This window comes from Antedon bifida, chromosome 8 (assembly GCF_963402885.1).
Source record: "Antedon bifida chromosome 8, ecAntBifi1.1, whole genome shotgun sequence".
Classification (NCBI taxonomy): domain Eukaryota; kingdom Metazoa; phylum Echinodermata; class Crinoidea; order Comatulida; family Antedonidae; genus Antedon; species Antedon bifida.
This window is the reverse complement of record NC_136233.1, coordinates 10,734,821-10,757,425: the sequence shown is the minus strand read 5'-3', so window position 1 is coordinate 10,757,425 and position 22,605 is coordinate 10,734,821. Positions and strand designations below refer to the sequence as shown.

At 34.9% G+C, this 22,605-nt stretch overlaps 1 protein-coding gene across 2 annotated transcripts in view; it reads right to left on the bottom strand.

Moving 5' to 3' along the window:
* Positions 1-1,258: 1,258 nt before the first annotated feature.
* The window catches only part of LOC144850592 (hydrocephalus-inducing protein homolog), a 55,405-nt gene continuing 34,058 nt past the window's right edge, over positions 1,259-22,605 (bottom strand). The window contains exons 39-77 of one of the 2 annotated variants that reach the window (XM_078707907.1): positions 22,298-22,546; positions 21,895-22,064; positions 21,612-21,784; positions 21,295-21,441; positions 20,943-21,094; positions 20,314-20,395; positions 19,488-19,711; positions 19,099-19,281; positions 18,437-18,889; positions 17,766-17,964; positions 17,464-17,663; positions 16,875-17,043; positions 16,385-16,635; positions 16,107-16,127; positions 15,503-15,589; positions 14,186-14,327; positions 13,520-13,957; positions 12,983-13,216; positions 12,486-12,591; positions 12,139-12,402; positions 11,599-11,873; positions 11,131-11,406; positions 10,848-11,008; positions 10,096-10,371; positions 9,528-9,891; positions 9,260-9,425; positions 8,848-8,995; positions 8,065-8,272; positions 7,486-7,707; positions 6,930-7,099; positions 6,143-6,614; positions 5,618-5,787; positions 5,372-5,507; positions 4,704-4,997; positions 4,200-4,363; positions 3,896-4,046; positions 3,391-3,621; positions 2,916-3,140; positions 1,259-2,500 (exon numbers count right to left, since the gene is read on the bottom strand). In XM_078707907.1, the coding sequence (XP_078564033.1) occupies positions 2,015-2,500; positions 2,916-3,140; positions 3,391-3,621; positions 3,896-4,046; positions 4,200-4,363; positions 4,704-4,997; positions 5,372-5,507; positions 5,618-5,787; positions 6,143-6,614; positions 6,930-7,099; positions 7,486-7,707; positions 8,065-8,272; positions 8,848-8,995; positions 9,260-9,425; positions 9,528-9,891; positions 10,096-10,371; positions 10,848-11,008; positions 11,131-11,406; positions 11,599-11,873; positions 12,139-12,402; positions 12,486-12,591; positions 12,983-13,216; positions 13,520-13,957; positions 14,186-14,327; positions 15,503-15,589; positions 16,107-16,127; positions 16,385-16,635; positions 16,875-17,043; positions 17,464-17,663; positions 17,766-17,964; positions 18,437-18,889; positions 19,099-19,281; positions 19,488-19,711; positions 20,314-20,395; positions 20,943-21,094; positions 21,295-21,441; positions 21,612-21,784; positions 21,895-22,064; positions 22,298-22,546 (8,539 nt within the window). In that variant the 3' untranslated portion in view covers positions 1,259-2,014. The remainder of the gene's footprint in view (positions 2,501-2,915; positions 3,141-3,390; positions 3,622-3,895; positions 4,047-4,199; positions 4,364-4,703; positions 4,998-5,371; positions 5,508-5,617; positions 5,788-6,142; positions 6,615-6,929; positions 7,100-7,485; positions 7,708-8,064; positions 8,273-8,847; positions 8,996-9,259; positions 9,426-9,527; positions 9,892-10,095; positions 10,372-10,847; positions 11,009-11,130; positions 11,407-11,598; positions 11,874-12,138; positions 12,403-12,485; positions 12,592-12,982; positions 13,217-13,519; positions 13,958-14,185; positions 14,328-15,502; positions 15,590-16,106; positions 16,128-16,384; positions 16,636-16,874; positions 17,044-17,463; positions 17,664-17,765; positions 17,965-18,436; positions 18,890-19,098; positions 19,282-19,487; positions 19,712-20,313; positions 20,396-20,942; positions 21,095-21,294; positions 21,442-21,611; positions 21,785-21,894; positions 22,065-22,297; positions 22,547-22,605) is intronic. The other variant, XM_078707908.1, reaches the window with a different exon arrangement.

Sequence of the window (22,605 nt, the reverse complement as noted above, 5' to 3'; positions counted from 1 at the left end):
ATAATAATAGTATTTTGAAAAGTGCATATTTTGGCTATTTTTTGAAAAAATCCCTGTACTATAGTACAGGAATTTTTTCGGAAATTGCTCAAATTTCGACCTTTTTATTTTTTTATATAAATGGTTACTATACGTCTATAAGATGATAATAATGCAATATATGCGCATATATAGCAATATTATTGCCTAATAATAGTTTTTTGAAAAGTGCATATTTTGGCTATTATTTGAAAAAATCCCTGTACTATAGTACAGGGATTTTATCGAAAAATGCCTAATGACCTTTTTATTTTTTGATATAAATGGTTACTATACGTCTATAAGATGATAATAAAGCAATATATACGCATATATAGCAATATTATTGTATAATAATAGTATTTTGAAAAGTGCATATTTTGGCTATTTTTTGAAAAAATCCCTGTACCATAGTACAGGGATTTTTTCGGAAATTGCCCAAATTTCGACCTTTTTATTTTTTTGATATAAATGGTTACTATACGTCTATAAGATGATAATAAAGCAATATATACGCATATATAGCAAAATTATTGCATAATAATAGTATTTTGAAAAGTGCATTATTTGGCTATTTTTTTCGGAAATTGCTCAAATTTCGACCTTTTTATTTTTGTATATAAATGGTTACTATACTTCTATAAGATGATTATTATTGCCTAATAATAGTTTTTTGAAAAGTGCATATTTTGGCTATTTAAAAAAAAAATCCCTGTACTATAGTACAGGGATTTTTTCGAAAAATGCCCAATGACCTTTTCATTTTTTTGATATAAATGGTTACTATACGTCTATAAGATGATAATAAAGCAATATATACGCATATATAGCAATATTATTGCATAATAATAGTATTTTGAAAAGTGCACATTTTGGCTATTTTTTCGGAAATTGCTCAAATTTCGACCTTTTTATTTTTTTATATAAATGGTTACTATACGTCTATAAGATGATAATAAAGCAATATATACGCATATATAGCAAAATTATTGCATAATAATAGTATTTTGAAAAGTGCATATTTTAGCCATTTTTCGAAAATCGCTCAAATGTCGACCTTTTTATTTTTTTATATAAATGGTTACTATACGTCTATAAGATGAGTCGGCATTTACATTTATGATGAAATGAAAAATGGCTAAAATATGGAAGTTTAAAAATTTAAGTATTATTTTCGTGATTTCCTACCTAACAATATTTAGATTAAACAAAAAACATAAACTCCTGTTTATACCGCATTTTATAATTACATTTTATTCTGTATATTTATTCTGATCACAATTGTATTTATTAATATATTAAATTTATATAATTCAATTACAATTCTTAAATATAAATAACAAACCCAAACAAATTTTAATTACATATTTTTTTCACTCGCTTAATTAATATAATTAAAATTAGATTAGGCATTTATTCATTGATGAAAATCAAGGCATCTTTGACTGGAAATAGATATTTCTGGACGGAAACACAATCTTTGTTTTATTTTTAAACAACTATCAATACAAACACTATGTACACTTCTTATTCTATTAGCGTAAAACCTAAATAAAGCATATTTACAAGGTAAACAGTGTAAATATTAATGTACACTCTGTAATTGTTCACTTTAAATGCTGAATAAAGAAAAATAGAATACTTGGAATGTGATTATTTCCAATATAAAATAAATGTCTCGATTATTAATTGGAAGGAAATTAGATACTTGTGAACAAGGTATTTTATTTTATGTTTAACCAATAAAAAATACCACAATAATTTATACGCACACTGTTTATATTTTTTAAGAAGTATTATTTAAGTAACAGTTTAATAAAAATTTATCTTTGTACCAATATTTTAGTCTTCGCACTATTTGTAATGATTTAGACAATGTTTGTAGATCATTTACCATTTTTGTTCTGTATAGTAATTATACAGTGCTTCTCATTCTATTATTTTTGAAATAAATAAAATTATATGTAAATATGTAATTATGTAAAGTTTCTTTGTTCTATGGTGTCACACCACGTACGTAATAAGTCCAAGACACGCTCGATGCCCCACCTGCAGACCTTGGACATGTCACCAATAGTTTTCCCATTTTCGGAGCCTTCGTTCCATCCTGATTCCCTTCAAATGCAACAATAATATTGTGCGTCTTCTTACCACGGATTGTATCCCCGGGCTTACATGAGAATGCTGGATTATCCACTTGGAATGTGAATGCGGTGGAATGTGGGAATACGTTTCGGAAGGGAATTGATGCCGTTGAATTAGCTTTGATAGTGTATGGTCCTTGTGGTTTTGGTGCTATGCAAGTGCCAAACAGTGGGAATGTATATTCACCGGCAGTGGGTGAGCTTACCGTTAGCGTGGCACGGGTCTCACCCAGACGGGATGGTTCAAAGGTCACATCTAGGTTTACCTCGGTTCCGCCTCCTGCTGACCCTGGAGCCGCCATCACTGTTTTGTCACAGTGGAATTCATTGCTATCAATCTATTATAAAAAGAACAAATACTTTTGTTATTGAAATGACATCTTGCATTTTAATAGTATTCTTCAATTTCTCAGAAAGAGCAGAATCATTTAGAAAACACGATGCAATGCAAGACTAAATGTTATAACACACCTAAGTGGACCTCTCACATTTGATTGGTTGATTATATATCACATGTCAGCATCAGGTGGTACATACATTGAACGTTCAAGTGCCACTTATTGCACGTTCAGCAGGTTTTTGTAGGTATGGTTGGCAATTGTTGAATGTGTACTTTTTATTTTTCTATTCAATGAGGCATTACATTTTCCAACTCATGAAAATATTCTCTACATTTCACTCATAAACATTCATTACTTGTATAAAATATCAAAATAACAATAGAACCATATTGTTCCAATACCAGAAACATACCTTACACGTATACTCAGCCTTGACCTTGGCGTAGTTAACAAAGCGTGCAACTTGTACGTGGTTGCCTCCAAGAGCAGACCGGAAATAGACAGCTTTCTCTGGGCCTGCAGCAGTAGCAGTCAGCTGCAAGTTGTACTGGTATAGGCCTAGTTCAGCACTCGTTAGGGTCAGTTTACCTTGAGTTGAGCCGATCTTAAGTGGGAGGTACTCAAACACAAGGCAACCCTGTAATTCAATCAACAATGTAAAGATGAAATTACACTTTTGGCAGAAATGAAACATTTATCTTTCAAGATCATTGATTTTTGGTTTTAGAGGTTTATAAGCTACTTCTCTATATTTCATTTTGTAAAATACAACAAACCTGCTTTAGGCAGCTTCCAAAATATACCTCATTTTCCTTTGTACCAATTACAGATATACACAAGGAGAATTGTTCAATTAAACTAAAAAAAGTTACCCAGACTTCTCTTACCTCAGACTGTGGAGGAATAACAAGCTGTGTAGGGAGCATGATATCTGGCGATTGGCAGTTAGTCTGAAAGGTGACAGAGACAGCTAATGGGTTCTCCATCACAATGGTGTTAGACGTTGTCAATCGTACTGGAGTGGTCATCTCAATGGTGTTGATGATGTCTGGTGCAAGGCCTTTGAAAGTGATGTAATAAAACTGGAATTCGTTTGTCTGTTCATTCTTGAAAACAACCTATAATGAATAAAAAGAGTATGTCATTTGGTGTATAATATTGTATATACGGAGTAAAACAACATGTTGCTCACAGTATTGCTTCTGTAACATGGAGCTGATATGGGGTTAAGAATGAACTGAACACTAATAAGTAAGTATAAGTTACTGTCAGTGTACATTGGTAATAGCATAACAGAGCGTTCACTAATAAATGTATATTATACATATGCACAGGGTATGCAGGAAGCAACAAAAGCAGTTATTGTCCCTTATGTACATCAGTAGTCTGTACCTTGGCAGCATAAGATGACTCCTTGTGGCAGTAGAAATTCAGTTTGTACTCCCGCTTAGCTAGGCCTGGTACATCAATGTAGTCCAAACCCTTAATGGTGGTGGCTGGGTCTAACTTATCTGGTTTTATCATCTCTATGTAAACCTTGAACCTGCAAGAATAAGAACATATAAGATGCATATTTCGTCGTTCAGATGAGACAGAAATTCGTCATTGCAACTTTGTACTATAGATCATCTCCCAAAGTGCTGATCATGTTTTCCTGTACATTCTGGGAGATATTTATACAAATCAATTAGTTTACCTCTGGGGTCGTTTCAACCAGTTTGACACAGCCAGTAACTCTGTGTAGTGGGTTTTGCTAGGGACCTCTCGTTGTATGTTACCAGCTGGCTTTGGTGCCTCTGATACACCTGTGAGGTTGTATAGCAGACCATTGCCATCTGGGAGTGCAAAGAACACAGTGCCCTGTAAAATAAAGTGTAAATTGACTGACTGACTATACTTATTCAAGTCATCCATAACTTTCATAAATTTACATTTTCTATTCATTCACTAAATTAATGGAACTGAGGGTGCTGTTTCATCAGCATCTTATTTACTCTTTTAAACCTGCTCTTTTAAACACAAAAATCATTGATAGGCGTATAAGTACGTTTCTACAATCAAGTAAGGGAGTAAAGTATTTAAAAACAACAGGATCATAAAGAACACCTGCAGGTCAAATGGAATGCCCTTACCAGACCATACAGAATAAGTTTAAACTCCAAGTCCGAAGCATTTCTTTCAACAATAAAAAATAACTCACTGTATGCTTTTTCCCTTCATGTGTCATAATCAACGGTCTATAAGTAACCTCAAACGGTTTACTAGACTGTGCCTCTATTGCGATGCTCTCTGCTCCTGACCAATGCTCTCCTTCGATAATCGGTTTAAGCTGCCAACGGCGGTTTGTACGATTGTGTAAGTTAAGTGAGCGTGTGTCTTTTACACGTACATGTGTGTTGAAGTGCAGAACCTCTTTCATCGGTGTGCAACCTATGCACATTCCGGTTAGGACAAGCTTCAACGGTTTGCCACCCTCTATGTTGCAACGCAGTTTCTGTAGATAACAAACAAAACAGAAATTGTATTCTGTAGTATAAGTCTTATTGAGTCAAAGGGCCTGCAAACCATGGCCAAAATATCATTACACGTTCAAGGAACACCTCAACCATAGTTCAGATGTAGATTCTTTGTTTTCTTGGATAAGGATATTTTAACTGGAGGTCTAGTGACACATGTGGCAGTGAAGTTAAAAATATTAACATAGAGTATGTTTCGAAAGAGTAGAAAGCTACTGGTACACCATAGCCCTGTCAAAAGGAAGGCTGAAGAGGTGGAGACTCAGATCAGTTAACTAAGATTATTGAGATAATCGCTGATACGTCCTCCTGATATGAACATTATATAGAATAAACTAAATCTATAACTTACATCATATCTAACATCATTACAGAGTTCTTGTGGCTGGAAGATAATCTCAAATGAGACGGTCATACCAGGAGAGATGTATCCTGCAACAGGGCTAATGCTAAAGTCTGGTGCAAACTTTTCAAGGTTCCACTTAAACCTGGAAATAGACAAATATGATACATAACTTAATGGTTTAAAATGACACATTCTTGTTAAGATACATATTCTGTATTTCTTTACAATATGCAAATGATTTGTTTGACTTACGCTGCTCCGATGTCTCCAGTGTTGTACATCAGCAACTTTCTTGTGGTACTGCTCCTCATGGATACAGCTCCAAATGGTATGGAATCTTGGTCTAGAGTAATCTCAATGCCCTGGCAGGATCCATTAACAACAAACAAGGGTTGTGACAGTCCTTCACATTCCAACATCACCTAAACAACATTCAAATATATTGATAGCCATTGGGAGACATTTAATATTAAAGAATTGATAGCTATTGGGAGATATTTGTTTTCAACTTTCAGTTGTGCAACAATGACACAAGATAAACTTGTATTGGTGTATGGCAATTTAATATAAAATATCTCATATAAAAAATATATAAATATAATAATATTCAAAGAATATCTCAGATACATATTAACAAATACACATTATTCTCTGAGCTGTGCAGGGAATATTTTACCAATCGTTTCGGTAATACATTATTAAGTCTATGGTTTTCATTCTCCTGCACAGCCAGGTTCGTCAGTCCAGAAGAGAAAACAAAACCATATAATTAATCACCTCTTCAGTAAATTGCGGAATGCGACACTTTGGAGTGAACAGCATTTCAAGATCGTATGTTCCTCCTTTTGGTTTCAACGTAATCGAATGACTCGGTGCTAGCATTAACACGTTAGGCAACTGCTGCAGTGCTTGGCTAAACGGTGTGATGACTACGTTGAAAGTAATCGGCGCTGGGCTTTTGTTAACAATTGGTATGGTCTTCTTAACAGCTTGTCCGATGCGAAGTGCCCCCAAGTTCAAGTTCTTATCTTTTGCATTTGCTACCTCAACTCTCATCTCTGTGCCATGACCGGAGATTTCAATGTTTTGACGAGATAATCCGTTAACTTCAAATGGGATAGTTTCATGATACTTTGTTGCATCTCGTGGGTAGAATGAAAAGTGTACATCGCAGCATTGGTCAGGCTGTAGAACTTGCGCACTGAAGTGTACATCAAGGAATGAAGTGCTGGTGTAATTACAATCAAGGCTACAACAAAGAAAAATATCATAATTAATTACTAACCACACAAATTAATGATTCAATTCAAGTTTTTGTAAGTACAGGATAACTCAATAAACCGATATGCTGTGGATTTCAGGTGAGGTAAAGGTCACCCCTTTAAATAAATGGAATTGACTTTATATAAAAAACTATGATGCATTTTATTTTGTGGAATGTCAGATGAGGATATCCCTTTAGAATGGGACTTTACTTAAACAGTGAAAGAACTAATTTTAAAAAAATGAAATGAAATAAAGGGCGAGGCCTGTCCTCTACTAAATAGCTAAATTAATAGGTTACCTTATATCTTTGTTATCCTTGTTAGTAATTGTCAAGAGTACTGTGTGTGTTGGCATACCAGCGCGGTGTATGAAACACGGTCCAAAGTCATGTCTGGTAAATGAGAAGTGTAAGCTTGGTGACACACAACTGCCAACAATACTGATAGGGAAGCTTGGTCCACTTGCCACCTGAGAAACAATAGATATTTGAAGATTGTAACAATCAAGTAGAAAGAATATGCATGAATTAACATACAGAATAAATCAATATCGGTTCAAGACACTCCTCGACCGTGTTAGAAAACTTCCAGCTCATAAGCTCTTGAAAATAATCCAGTGCATCTTCGAAAAAAGTATTGAGTATACAGCCCTACTATCAGTTGAATTAAGTTGTTACAGAAACTAAAATAGTGGCTTTATGTCCAGTGGGATGCAAAAGGAACTAAACTAAACTAATATTTGTTAATGTCTTCAGACAATTTCCAATTTATTTAATCTATTTAATAGCTAATCAAATCATTATTCAGGAATAATTTTTTAATTACAGTAAAATATAATAACCAAAATAAATTTACCTTCAGGAGAAGTTCAATTCCACTAAGAATAGTAGTAGCTGTTGGTTTGAATGCCAAAACACACCGTTTGCGATCATTACATGACACACTGCCATTCTCTGGGTTGATAAGTAAGTTACGAGCAAATTTTTTTCGAGACGTTAGAATCCATTCAAAATCAAAATTGAATTTGCCAGAGTTGATAATGAAGAGAGAGCGCACTGCTTTTTCATTGACTTCAATCTTTAAAAAAGAATAATGACATTATTTGTAAAATGCTCTTCTAAACATTATTACAAGAATAAAATGTTGACAAGGTTTTGAATGAGGGGTACAGCGTAATGGTTAAGGTTATCCGAAAGATATGTCTGTGCCATTATTGCTTGTACCCTATTCAAATTGCATATACATCAGAGGGGTCCTGTGTACATACATTGCACTTGTGTACGATAAATTACTTGGTACACTGTTTGTGTTTCCCTGGTTTGCTGATTTTGTACTTGGTCCTCAGGAGAAAAAAAGATCTCCCAGTACATGAGAAGAAATAAATAAAAAAAAAAAAGTTAGCAATGTAATACTCGTGTCGTCAGAGCATCCTACCTCTCCAAAATTAATCTCATTGAGTCCTTTTGATGTCAGTTCAACTTTCTTGCCATGAGAATCTTCACAAAACAATGTAGCACACATTGAGTATCCTTCAGCTTTTATGTTCAACTGGATTGGTAGTGTCTTCTTACGAATGCTAACTTTAAGGTTAAAGTTCACTTCCTTTTGTTCACGAGGCACAAAGTGTACATTAATGGGTATCCTAAAAATAGATAATGATATTTAAAAACGGTTAAGACACGCTAAGTATATTTTGGGTTGTATATCCATTACAAAGAAACTTGAGAAAGCAATTGATGGCAGTCACTCACAATTACTTCGTGCTGCAATGGGCATAAAATGGCAACAAAGAAACAGCAACGAAGTACTATATGGCTCTTTGGCCATACCAAAAATAACAGAAACAATAAGAAGACTGGCATTTTCTGGACACTGTCTTCGCAGTAAAGAGGAAGTGATTTCAGATGTTCTGCTGTGGCAGCCAAAACATGGATTTGCAAAACAAGGAAGGCCAGCTCTCACATACATTGGTGTACTGGAGACAGATACTGGTATACAGAGAGAGGAACTGGCTGTCACAATGGCAGATAGGAAATTATGGAGGAATCTAGTCATATAAGTTTGGGTATGTCCCGGACTAAGTAAGTAAGTAAGTATATCCTACTGGTAATACATTTTACCATGCCGACTTATGACTCAAATTCTTCTTTCTAAGAAAATATATAATTATATAATTAGTATAAAAATAAACATATATTCGTATGTAGTTCATCTTACTTTGCATGTGCAGGAATAGTTCCATCCATTGGTGTGACTGTAACAAATGATGAGAACCCTTCAGAATGGCACGATGTCTCATCGATGGAGAACTGGAATGGTTTGTTCTCATTGTTGGTGAGGTATACAGTTTCCTCAGCAGCATTACCTATTGAAAGAAAAATAAAGTTTTGTATAAACTATGACAAGATGTCCAAACCCAAACAATTTACAATCTTGTAGTTAGCTATAATGGTTCTAAGGTCGTTATTCCTCCAGTTATCCTTACTTGCGTCGATTCCCACTCTTTAAAAAATGCACAGGGTTCTTTTTAAGTGCAAGTCAGACTTTTTATGTGAGAAGACATATTAATGTAGAATAGTAGACCAACTCTATTTCTGAAGTCTTCACAGAGAATTCATTTTCGTCTTACCTAATAGAATAGATCTAAAGTTGATATGAGATCTATCCATAGATATGGCTGGTTCTCTTGCATTGCCAACTAACAGGAATGGAACTGAAATATTCTGCTCTGGAATGCTAAACCTCCAGAAGGACTCAACAATATCCAGTTGATTTGGGATGAACTCAAAATATATCTGCAAAACGAAGTATTGATATTGTTTCATATATGTGCAAAGAAACGACAACAAGAAGGAAAAATTATTATCTTTTATTTCATTATGAGACTATCTACTGACCTCATACTTCTTTCCTGGATTGACAAATCCATTAGGAGTCAAACAGTGGAATACATCTGGTTCTTTTGGATCCGGCTCATCTTCACATGTCCACAGGAAGTTGTATCCCTGACACGTTGGATTCACAATGAAGAAGTGCCGTGGATTCTTCACATTCACACCAGTAGAATTGAATTCAATCACTCTTGTATTGGGGTCAAGAGTAGCACCTGGTGGTGCTCCTCCAGGACCTCGCAGCTCTGGATTACGTCTGGCGCTAGTGACGTAGTCAGAGTCTTCTAGTTCAAAGTGACAAAATGGCATTACACTTTTGCCATGAACAGCAATCACTGGTCCTTGTTTACCAGGTTCCAAATTTGGAATACTACACACAGAAAAAAAAAGTCATATAATAATACTGTAAAATAGAATATAAAACACCCAAGAATAAAAGTGTGTGAGTAATATACGGTACCATGTTCTATCTTGGTACTGTGGCAGAGACAGGATAGAGAATAATAAGCAGTGTCATGTGCAGTAATCATCTCATAAAAATACAATGACCTCTGAAAAAACCTGGCTAACTTACCGACAGATCAGCCTTCCTTCATGTTCCTGGACATCCAATGGAGAAAAGTTTATGTTAAAGTTCTGTTTCTTGCCAGCTGGAATGGTTCCGACATCTGGTGTAATGGTGAATGGAAACACGTCTGGGACATCTGACATGATGCCAGTGCTGCAACGTGATGGTAGTCTCATGTGGTCCTTATCAGCAAAGCTAACTGATTTTCTCTGAGCAAGTTCTTCCATAACTACTTGCCAACTGTAGTCAAGCTGAATGGAACCTTTATTGGCTATGAAAAATCTAGTGACAATCAAAAAGAAAGAGAATGGATCTGGTAAAAAATGTGTAATTCCAGTAGCAGTTCATATGCAATTAAATACTCTTGACAACATTCAATGAATAATGAGGGGTTGATTGCAATAAATCCAGAATGAGAAGGGTTGTGTAATCCCAAAATAGCAGCCTGACTTACACTACAGGGTAGTTTAAAGAACCAAACTGTTGGAAAACTCTGAGCCACTGTTTGGTTCTTTAAACTAGCTCTGTTAACTGGGTTACTTTGTCATTCTGTTGAGTCACTTGACTACAAAGACAGTTAGTTGATTTGCTGAATTCACAAACCTCAGCTAACCAGTTTGTCAAGAAGGTGCATGGCCTAACCTCTGCACACTACTTTTTCAGTTTGTCAAAGTTTGTAAACTGGTCTACATTTTTTTTTAAAAGAAAATCACATTATTTTGTAGTTATACAATCCTGAGTCAGCAAGTGCGACTTACGTGTATACTCTTGTCTGAAACATCAATGTGTCCTTGAAGTTGACTACATCTGGTTTGCATTTGAACTTGGCATAATCAGAGTTTACACTGACACACAGTTCAATATCACGACTGGAATCTTCCATTATTGTATAGGTGGGTTCTGGTTCAGTTTCTATTACCTAAAAAGCAATTAAATGAATTCATAATAAAATAATCTAGCAAAGTAAGTCAATTTTTATCATACATCATCGGGTGGTTTTCATTATTTTATAAGAAAAATAAACAATTATTGATAGCCAACCTTTTTCTTTGAAGGCTTTGGAGCTTCCATCATCTCCTTCCTTAACATCTCTTCTTCAGATCTCTCCTTCTCCATTTGCTCTTGTGCAGCTGCTGCCGCCGCCGCAGCTGCTGCAGCACCTCTCTTATGCTCTTTCTTTCCTTCCTTCTCATCCTTTTTGCCATCTTGTGTTGACTTGGGACGGTTGACACCTTCAGCAGACGTGTTTGGTCGAGTAGGAATCTGAGAGATATCAACCCATTTGACAGTTCTCAGGCGATCATCCCAATCAGCAACCTAGGAATGTTATAGAAAACAATGAATAAGATACACAAATGTCTATTGTCTAGTATTGCTAAAATGGGAACATTTTAGCATATTTGGGATCTTCTGAATCAGTCTTTCACAGTTGTTATGGAGTCTCATAGAGAATTACAAGAATTATTGTACTTTATACCTTGTAGAATTAGCGTAACAAAATATATGTACCTGATCTATTGGTTTATCAAATTTAATCTTTGATATTTTAGAGTTAATTGTTTCATTCTGCAAGGTGATTGGTTCATTAGTTTTAAAAGTAATAGCAACATCTTTAGCACATCCTGCATGTAGGTGACCAACTGCTGGTAGAAATTTCAGTTGTGGATGTTCTGGCCATTGGAAGCGAACAGTGTCTGTCTTGCTGTGATTGGTCATAGTGAAAGTCAGCTGACGTTGTTCACCGATGTGGCAGTCTCGGAAGTGGATTAGATTAGATGGTGCAGCTGAAATTAATGTTTAAAAATGGAAATTTACAAAACAAATATCATCATTTCCATTATAATCATAAAGATGTGTCATCAGAACCATTTTGATGTCATGTCTTATGGAAAGGTTGGTGACAGCTTGACATGAAGTGTTTAGGGCATATAAAAGTTCATTTAGTCCACTTTGAATTTATAAAGTGCATTGGTAAATACAAATTTGATGTGAAGCTCTTTGATCTACATAAGCAAATTATTATCACACCTGTATCATTAAAATACCCACCTATCACTTCTTCATCTCCAATAAGATTTTCAATATCGTTATCATCAATGTAGCTATGTATATTGTCCAACGTAATCTCATCTTGATAGCCTTCTCCAACCAGCTGCACTATTGTCTCCTCATACTGATTGTCCATTACAGAGATCCTGATGGTGGCAGCACAGCGGACTGGTTCCGACGGCTTGAATATCACATCAAAGTTGGCAATCTCGTCTACACCGATGATTACTGAAGCGGTGTGAGGTCGTTTTACTGGTATTTCATCTGTAAGATACAGTATGAGTTCATATGATATTCTACAAATCAGAAACAACCTTGTTTATACTCCTTTTATCTAGAATACTCACCATCAAATTCTGGGTTGTAGTCTGAAGCTAGTGGGTATATCAGGTTGGTATCACCACATGCTTTAAGAATGAATGAATTATCTGGGCTATCCAGGTCTATGTCAACCTATAAAACAAATAAGTGTTCACTATTGATAACTGTAATATAGAATATATTACTTCCTAAACTTTTAACTTCTGGTTGTTTTGCCATAAAAAGACGATGATCTGAAGTGAACACTCTTCAATTTAAATTAATTGCTGAATTTACAAAATAAATAGAAGGCATGTACAGTACGTATGTCAATAAATAAAATACACTACTTGGTAAGGCTGAATAAATTTCATGAAAACAATTTTCAAGAACAGTCTATGAATTACATAATGTTCCATTCTCTCCAGTATTTACAAAGTTCAAAGTTACATTGCCGAACTTTCTCCTAAACCTAAAGTTACTTAGTGTTATTTTTCCAGCAATAATTGTAACATTGATAAAATCAGAAAGTCAGAATACTTACCTTACTTGGAAGTGTTCCCTCATTCTTTAGTGAGAATGGCAAACTTTGAGTTCTTTCAACAAGAATTTGTGAAAATAGCAGTATAGGATTGCCCTTCTTGTTGCGAATATTAGGCTTTACTACTGTGATTCTAGGAAGGTTCCCTTCACCTTGCACCTCAAAGTTCAGGTTCTTCTGCTTGGCTTGTGCCCCGGACAACCCATCAACTGCAACTTCAAAATTCCCTGTGTAGGTCTAATTAAAAAGAAATGAACATTTATTCCCATAATTTGTTAATTTTCTGCAACTTTTTGTTCGTTGTAGAAGAGTGAATAACTGAATAATATTAGTGTACTATTAAACATTAAGATTAGTGTTTATTGGACTTATTTCTAACCAAATTCTTTAAATCTTCTCCAACGATTTACTGCAATTTTAAAGATGCAAACAATAACAATATCATCCCTCACTTTAGTAATAGCATCATAGTTCATAATTGGTTTACATTACTTCTAAGCTAAAAAGCTAAGCTACAGTACACCACTATAATCTGCCTACCTGCATAGATGGAGGTGAAAACATCACTTCAGCATACACATGGCTGTGTGCTGGAATGCATGCCCTGCTAGGCTCAACTTCAAATATATCGTGTAGTTTGGATGATGCCTTGGATGAATTCAACTTACAGGTGAACAGAACATCACAAGCAATCTTATTACGATTCATAATTTTAAACCGTGCTTTAGACCTTCGCCCGACCAGAACATTTCCAAAGAGGAACCTGTTCTCGTCTTCACCATATACACCACCACTCTCCATACCCAACTGATGATTGTTGAGGAATACACTAAGATTTTTGCAGATACGATGCTCTTCAAAGATTGAGGTGATATCCACAAGGTTGATGCCTGGGGTGCAAGCTTCAGCAAGCAGCTTGTAAGGTATACCTTGAGGGTTCTGTGCAGGGTCACGGTCGTGTATGTCTATGGCAAGATCCTGCAAAGGAAGTGATCATAGTGGTGGCTGAATGTAAAAATGTATGATTGTCAGTAAAGAGGGTGTTTTTTCCCAGTCTCAGCCAAGCAATCAACCTGTATGAAATCAACCTTGTTGGTCATGCCATAACCTGGGTATAGATTGTGAATACTCCCAGTAGTAGTCTGGAATGGTTACCACTACCAATTTCTTGTCTGAAAAGTAAGAATTTAATGTCTGATATCTCACCTCATCACCTTTGCCTTCCGTCTCAGCCAGGCAATCTACCTGTACAATGACTTGATTACCTGGTAGCACCATGCCATAAGCTGGGTAGACTGTGAACATTCCCAGTTGTAGTCTGGACTGGTTGCCACCACCCATGTCTTGTCTGAAGATTAAACGTAAAATTAAGTTTACAAAGTTATTATATTTTAGACTGTACAATACAATAGGAGATCCAATATATAATACATATAAAAAGAGGCAACAATAGTTTTGGTGGTTTTGATCAACATTCTTTATGCCATGGTGCTGCAATGAAAGCGGGATGCTTTAAAGTGAGCTTCTAGCAAATATTATGCCATCGTTTAACAGTATTTTGAGCATATGTGTACACTTCAATCATCAGGAATTTAAAAAAAGATGGTCCTTATATGATTATAGTGAAAAGGGAGATGAAGCAGAGAAAAAAACGGAGATAGTGAGGGAAAAAGGGAGATGACTAGGGGAAGAAGGATAAGATCAGTGAAAATGGTGGTTGAGAAGGAAGGTTTTAGGAAAATCTACAGTAGTATAATTTTTCTAGTTTATGCAGTAAGTGAAGATATTTCAATCCAATCAAATCTCATGCACACAATTATTTTTAAAATGTCACTCTTGTGACTTTTGTATTTGTATATACAGTAAAAACCAAGGTCCATTTGCATTTTTTGGTAAACTAAAACTATAAGATGCAGCAACATCAAAAATTATATATAAAGTATATTTTAGCATCAAACAAGTAAGATTTCAATTAACCAAAATAAAAAGTAGCTTTTTCGTTAACAATTCGAAGGATAACATTTAAAAAAAAAGGTGTACATTCATTGGTTAGTTGTAACAGTGTTAGGTTTAAACAGTCAAACAAATTACCTTGTTGATAATCTTTGGGTACAAAGGAAAATATGACGAAGTAACGTATTATTAGTATTTATAAATATGAATATCATATTTTGTAACAAAAAGGCAAATCTTATAATTTCACAAAAGGTTAAATTTTTTTTCAAACTCTCCATGAAAAACATGTCATAAAACACCAAAACTCACTTAACAAGCATGTTTTAAAATAGAAACCCATCTTTTACAAAGAAAACAAAGAATTACAAAGAAAAGCAAGTATTACAAAGATAACCAAATATTACAAAGAAACCCAAGTAAACAACGACCCAATTATTACAAAAAAAACCATGTATTACAAAGAAACCCCCCAAAAAAAAGAAACATAAAACCCAAGTAAACAACGAACGAAACACAAAGACATTGATTTAAACAGGTGCTACTGAACCTGTTATCTTAATTACACACCTCATTGAATCAGCACGTTTAGGCTTGGCAACTGATCGACCTGAACTAGAATCATCCCTAGATTTACTTCGTTTTCCACCAGGTGGTCTGAAAGAACACAGCATTAATTTATAATCTGATGTACTCTTCTATAGAACACACTAAAAAGCAACAAGATTACTCTTTGTATCACTGACAATTCAGAGGGAAGTGTTGCAGGCTTGTGTATGTGCCTTACTTTGTCTTGATCTTCACTAAACTATGGAAACTGCAACATCATATGTAGCCAATAAGAATACACATACATCTTCTATATGTACATGACATTGCATTTACTCCACAAAATTAAAAAATGATGAATGAGGCATATTTTTAATATTGTATTGTATGAATGCTAATACTTTTTCGCTATTATTAATATTGATGACTATGTAACAATTAAACACTAACTACTGTACAATGTTTTAACAGACATTTTGTGGTCTTGCTGTTGTGTCATGCAAGATTCCCTACAGTGAAGCAACATTGAAAGCAATGTTTAAAGCTAATAATTTATGCAGTGGTTAATGTATTAATATAGTGTGAAAATGAAATGTTACTATATTGAATATCTTATGTGAAATACCTCAAAAATAACATTGATGTCCTTGAGAGATAGATAAAAGGAATAGATAAAAGAATAATTATCAAGAAAACATTAATAAATGGTAAGTATACAGTAACACACAATAACGATTATTCTTATGTGCTAATTATCATTATTTTATAATAGCCTTTGATGGCTTTGATTATGTTAACTTTATCCTATATCCGAGATAACAGATCTTAATTTAATGTTGCCTTTAATTGGATTTTTCTAAAACACCTGTAATATATTCAAACCAAAATATTATTCATACTTACACTCTGCCTCTGACCAATGGCTGTTGTGATGTTACATTTTTCTGCATCTTTGTGATGAAATACTTAAAGTCAAACTCTCCTTTGTTTTCAATGATGAATGTACGTTGCTTGCGAGTGTGAGTTAACACTGCACCGAAATTAATGTCATTCACTGGGTAAATGTTATACTTGCTGAATATGGAGCGGACGCTAAGTTTTACCGGGATACTAGCGATTATCTCACCGCCCTCTGTTACCGACGGTTCAATAACCTTATACAAAGGAAATGGTAATAAGTTAATCAAAAATCAACAATTAATTCAACTTCATCAACTTAGCATCTAGAAACTTAATGATTATTTTTAACATCTGTTATCACATTTTGGTGCAGGCAAAAGTTTATTAATTCAATCAATAAGCCACCAACCATACAATCAATAATAATAAATATGAAAAAGGTGATCTGAAAATAAATAATGACATCAAACTCTAAATCTGTCTGTTTTCTTACATGGCATTTTAGTATTGGCTGGTCTTTAATTGTATTTTCTTTTCGAGACTTAAAGATGACTTGTACGCTGGTAGGACGGTCATTTGGTACAAGTAAGCCTTTCTGAGGAATCACAGAAAACAGATTGATTTGCTCGGGACCACACATATTAGTCGACTCAAAAACAAAACTGAAAAAAAAAAAAAAACATTTTTAAATGTTACTAATGTCCAGTTAGGAAATAATAATTGTGGATTTAAAAAAAGATTTATCTGTACGGAGATCTGTTGACTATCAAGATGAGATAGAGTATATGTATTATAAGAACATCAGAATGAACACCTTTGAATGACTTTTAGCATAATTATTAATGAGGGATTACCCCAACTACCAAACGAAATAACTCCTCTAGAAGTACATAAAATGTACAATTTATGGATATTGAAATATCAAACCCACAATCATTGATTATCATCAAGATACTGTATACTGCCATTCGTCTAGTGAGAAGTACAGTCTGTTGGCTATGGTCAGTGGCTTTTGGAAAACATATCTTCAGTGCCAAATTTGTTCTTACAGTTCATAGAACATTTTACAGTACAGTACATACTTGTAAGCAATGTCATATCTTCCTTTGTTCTTCAATGAGCATGTCTGCTTCGTTTCATCCAGTACTTTAATAACGCCAAAATCTAGGCCACCATCAGCACCTTTAGGGAAGCTCATATCTAGAGCTACGTCATATGCCTCAGCCAATACTTGAATGTTCTCCGTCTGAAGTAGGCCCATAATGTTCTCAGCATCAGATACCTAAGATGATAAAATTGTAAGTTAACATATATCTCTGGATTTGGTCATCTGTATATCTGTGTTGTCATGCACAATTATTATTATTACTTATTTTTTACTTACTTCCAAACGGACTGTCTTCTTCAAATTGATTGGCTTCATAGCCCTAAAATGAGCGTTAAGTGCAAACTCTGATTTGGGATCAATTACTCCAGAATCAGTAGTCACAGAGAAGTCATCACCAAGGTTTTCAAGACCACTGATTCGCCATGAGACTGGTAACAATGTGCTGTTACGCAGGTAAATGGTTTTTGTATCTTTTCTGAGAAAATAAAAAGCACAAAATAATAATAAAAGTAATCAATTCTAAAATGGCAAATACAAACAATTATGTTTAGGTGTGATCATTTTGTATTACAACCAATTGAAGAAATTATAAAATAAAGTTATAATTTTAATTGGCAAGAATTTAATTAACCTGTACCATAATGCCAAATAATCTGAATCAAAATACAGGGGTTGTGCATAGTCCGTGAAAGAAACACAGAAGTATTTTAAATAGAAAAGTAACTTGTTCCCAACAATAAGTGAGCTTGTATTAAATAGTATAAAAAAGACCAGAAAGTTCCTGTAATGATGACAGGTTTGGGGTTGAGGCATCCACTTATTTCCAGGCTAAATGAAAGGAATAAACACACAACAGTACCTAAGCAGATGGTAATAGATACTGCCATACATTTATTCACTTTCTCCACAGGATGGATGCCTAAACCATTGTGCTTTCATCAGCTTACCTATGTAACAATACTCTTTCAAAATGGAGTTGCTTTTTGTCTAGTTCCAGTTCTGGTCTCACTCCATAACAAGCTACCTTGAACATCACTGGTTCTGGGTTTTCTCGAATGCAGCAGACAATTGAGTCTTCAAAGTAGCCCTGATTCTTAGGGTATACCCAGATACTAAGCTCTTGTGTTTCTCCAGGCTTCAAAGACATGTTTGGAGGATCCAATAGAAATGTTGTGGCATTACTGTCATGCTGGAAGCAGAAGCTCACTTCCACATCCAGTGGTGATGTATTGCAGATCTTCAATTTCTCAGTATTTTCAGGGTACTTGCCCTCTTTGTAGCGGTCCCTGGACTTGCCTGCGAGTAGCGGTCCCATCATCATTGTCTCAGTGCTCAAGATGTATTTCTTGTGGACTATCTCATCTGTGCGCTTGCTCTTCTTACGATTAGGAAATACAATTCTAATTTGAATGAAATTTGCAAAAAAAGTTATAAAAGTGAACGATACTGCTCATTCATAACTCCCTCTAAAACTTCCTTTACATCTCCCCTCTTTTTAAGTCACATGGTAAAACCCTAGTTCTTCTATGCACTACTTCATTGAATCTCTGATACCTATAATCTGGCTTTCTGATACCCACTAATATATTTCTTTAAAAACTGTTCTTACCTAGGTTCTCTGCTAATGTTGGGGAAGGCACAAACTCCTCTATTAAAAAGCTGATACCGTCTTCTAGTTCCTGTGATTTCAAAGTTCAGGGTCTGATCAAATTGTCCTAGCTCCTCCGATTGGAAGCGCAATCGTAGCATTACTTCACCTCCTGGTTGTATTACCCAGCGGAATGTACTCAACCTTTAACAAAGAGTAGAATTGAAATAAAGGAATCTGGAAAATAGTCAGTATACTGATATCCAGAGGATGAAATCGAAATGCGAAATTGGAACAGTATAGAATTTAGTTTGGGGTAAACCAGGCAGGTTTACAGTAGTAAGCCATGATCCAGAAAATGAACTAAATTGGGGTCTGTAAAAGTGTACAAAGAAAGTCTTGACACATACTTGGGACTCTTTGGTTCCTGAATTGCTGATAGATCACCAGTACTACTCTGACCATCAGCATCTGAACCTGGAGTGGTGCTGCCAGGAGGTGGAGAGGTCACTGTCAGAGAACCTTTGCGGTTACGACTTTTAGCAGAACGCCTTCTAGAGGAACTTGCTGTCTCTGCACCTGCTCTGGTTTTGTCTTTTCCTTTGAGTTTACCAGTTGGAGTTGGGTGGTCATCCTGTAAGATAGATAAAAATAAATAAAATATTATCTGAACAAAACAATCATATTGTTTATGGCGAATAAACACTGGAAGAATGGAAGGAATTCATCTATTTTGACACCTACAGTGTTGCCATTGTTGTTGACTGACTGTATTGTCTTTGTCCAGTGTGACCTACTGGACAGTATACAATCATGGCTTAGTTCACACCTTAACAATCTTTTGTGTTCGCCTCAACTTTACTTGCCTAGAATTGCTCAAGAAGACAGTTGCTGTATAGCAAAACGTTAAGACATTCTCAGCTTTTAATTTCTTTTTTGGAAACACATGGTATACAACAAACCTGACTTAACTATTAATATCGTTTCAAACTGAAACATGAACCTTTGAGAATCACAAGTTATTTATAATGACTTGTTTTATATTATATTATTTATTTTATTTATTCCTTTTAGTGAAACATGAAAAGGGAGCAACGAGGAGAGACAAGAGCTGTCAAAGACAACTATCGCCAATGGGTTTGTCTCTCCAACAAATATACTTGTATTTATATTATAGTCACAAATAATAAAAACCACTCAATAAGGAAAAGAAAAAAACAAAATCTGAAAGTTTACCTTATCTTTGAAGGATTTTTCTGGTGTCATCAAATCAATATCTGCTTCAGAATCCTTTTGTTTATCTTCAATGGCAACATTTCTATTCAAAACACAGATAGAGTATTAAAATAACTATTAAATAGAAAATGCAATGGACTCATTGATTCAATTCAAAAGACAATTATTTTCGTCCAACAAAAAAGTAATGACAGATTGAGATTATTGAAAGAAAGTAATGGACGAAGTCAGAATCCCAAAAAGGAGGAAAAACTTGTGGCGGGATTGCCTTGACAAATTTTAAAATATAAAAAAAGAACAATAAAAAAAAATAAAAATAAAAAAATAAAGATTATACCAGAAGATAAAAGTTGAACAAATAAGGTAAATATGAGCAGATAAAAAAAAGTACAGCTGCTGGGCATAGTAACGATTAAATTGAAAAAAGAATAAATTAATCTAGCAAGTCACGGAACATGAAACAATGACCATATCAAACATATTGATTCAGTAAAGAGACAAAAAGGGATCTTTAATTTCCTTTGAGAGTGGATGTGAGGTAGTAGTGAAGGTGCTGATTTAATTAATATTAATCACATTAAAGACAATTATCATGACAATAATTTAAAGTTTAATATTCAATCACTTACGGGTCTTCTGGTGAAGAAGCCACAAACACATAGTGGCCATTTGCATCCCCACCAATAGGAGGTCGACGTTTGACAGGATACGGAACAACCGAAAATGATGCTCCAGGAGGAATTGGTGGACCATTGGGTCCAAGACCAAGGCCATCTAGAATCTATATATAATGAGAGAAAGAGAAACAGTTAAGAATAAATACATAACTTGTCAATTACAGGTAAAAATTACAAGTAAATGTCGACTGCTGTTACCCAGGGTACCAATGGTGCAGGTTTATGCTTAAAGGCATACAGACAGATATGGAATACTTCACATATTTCAATAAAACATGAGCTTTCTATTAGTGTTCTTCCATACCTCTGACATATTAGGTAGCTTCCCTTGCTGTAGTATTTTTTCTCCATACTGGCCTTCTGGCTCTGAAGCATCCATGATGATGTGACACACTCCAATCTCTTCTTTGCCATCTTCTTTCTCACCATTATCTTCACCATCTTCAGCAGCCTGGTGAGATACAAAAAAAAAAAAACTGTTATTGTTCTACAGTTAGTAAAGATAAAAATAAAAATTCAGGACACAAGAACTTTCCCCACCTTCAAGAAAATTCTTAAAGAGCAGGATCTAAAAATGTCAAGTTCAAAAGAGAAATCCAAATTTTCAAAAAAATACAATACCTTCTCCTTCTCTGCCTTTTCTTTCTCCAGACGTTCTTTCTCTAACCGTTCTCTTTCACGTTCCCTTTCTTTTTCTTTGTCAATCTTTCCTCTTCCCTTTCTTCCTGACGGTGGGTGCATAGGGATCTCGTCAACATCGGCATCATCAGCATTTGGATCTATGCATATTTGACCTATGTATTAAGAACACAGATAATTGATTACAAAAATACTCTTGAAGCCAGAATCTTTAGTCATTTAGCAATATGTGTAGACATGTTTTACTTCATTTTTTTCCCCTTACCAATAGTTCTGTCCCATCTATCAAGCAGTTTAACTATATCCTTGAAGCTGTGTTCAAATGCTTTGAACCTGCTGGCCAACAGTAATTCTGCTTCTTTGGCAGGATCTTTCTCAGGCTCTGGTTCCGGAGCAGTCTCATTTGATATTGGACGCCTGTCCTTTTTCTTCTTCCTGCAAATTCAAGTTATTAATTGGAATTCAAAATTAAAGTAAAACAAAAATAAGTAGTTATTGTGATTTAGGCTGTGTTACCACAGCCCAATGAGATAACTATTGGTTAGGTTTTCTCGAGTGGAATCGGTTAATTTTTGGCTGTGGAAACAGTTGAATTACAGGAAAAATTTTATACCAGTAATTCCTTTTTTATTTCGCTGACTAGATTTGTGAGATTTTACTCTACTTACTTGCCAGTTTCTTCGCATTGGGTCTCGCTTCCAGCAGTACCATGTGATTCTGGTCTCTCTGTAGCATTTGATTGTGTCATCTTGATAGCATGATCTGAAGAAATGATTGAAGCCTCATGCTTAATATCACCTTTGATCTTTACGCCAATAACGCTTCCTGTACCAGACATTTTGGTATCTGCAAGCTTCTTCCCAGCAACAGATTTTCCATCCTTTTCTTGTTGTTTAGCTCCTTTCTTCTTTTTGTTTCTATAAAAAGAAAAACATTTGATAAAATAGGAGACACTTTGTATTGGAATACAACAAGA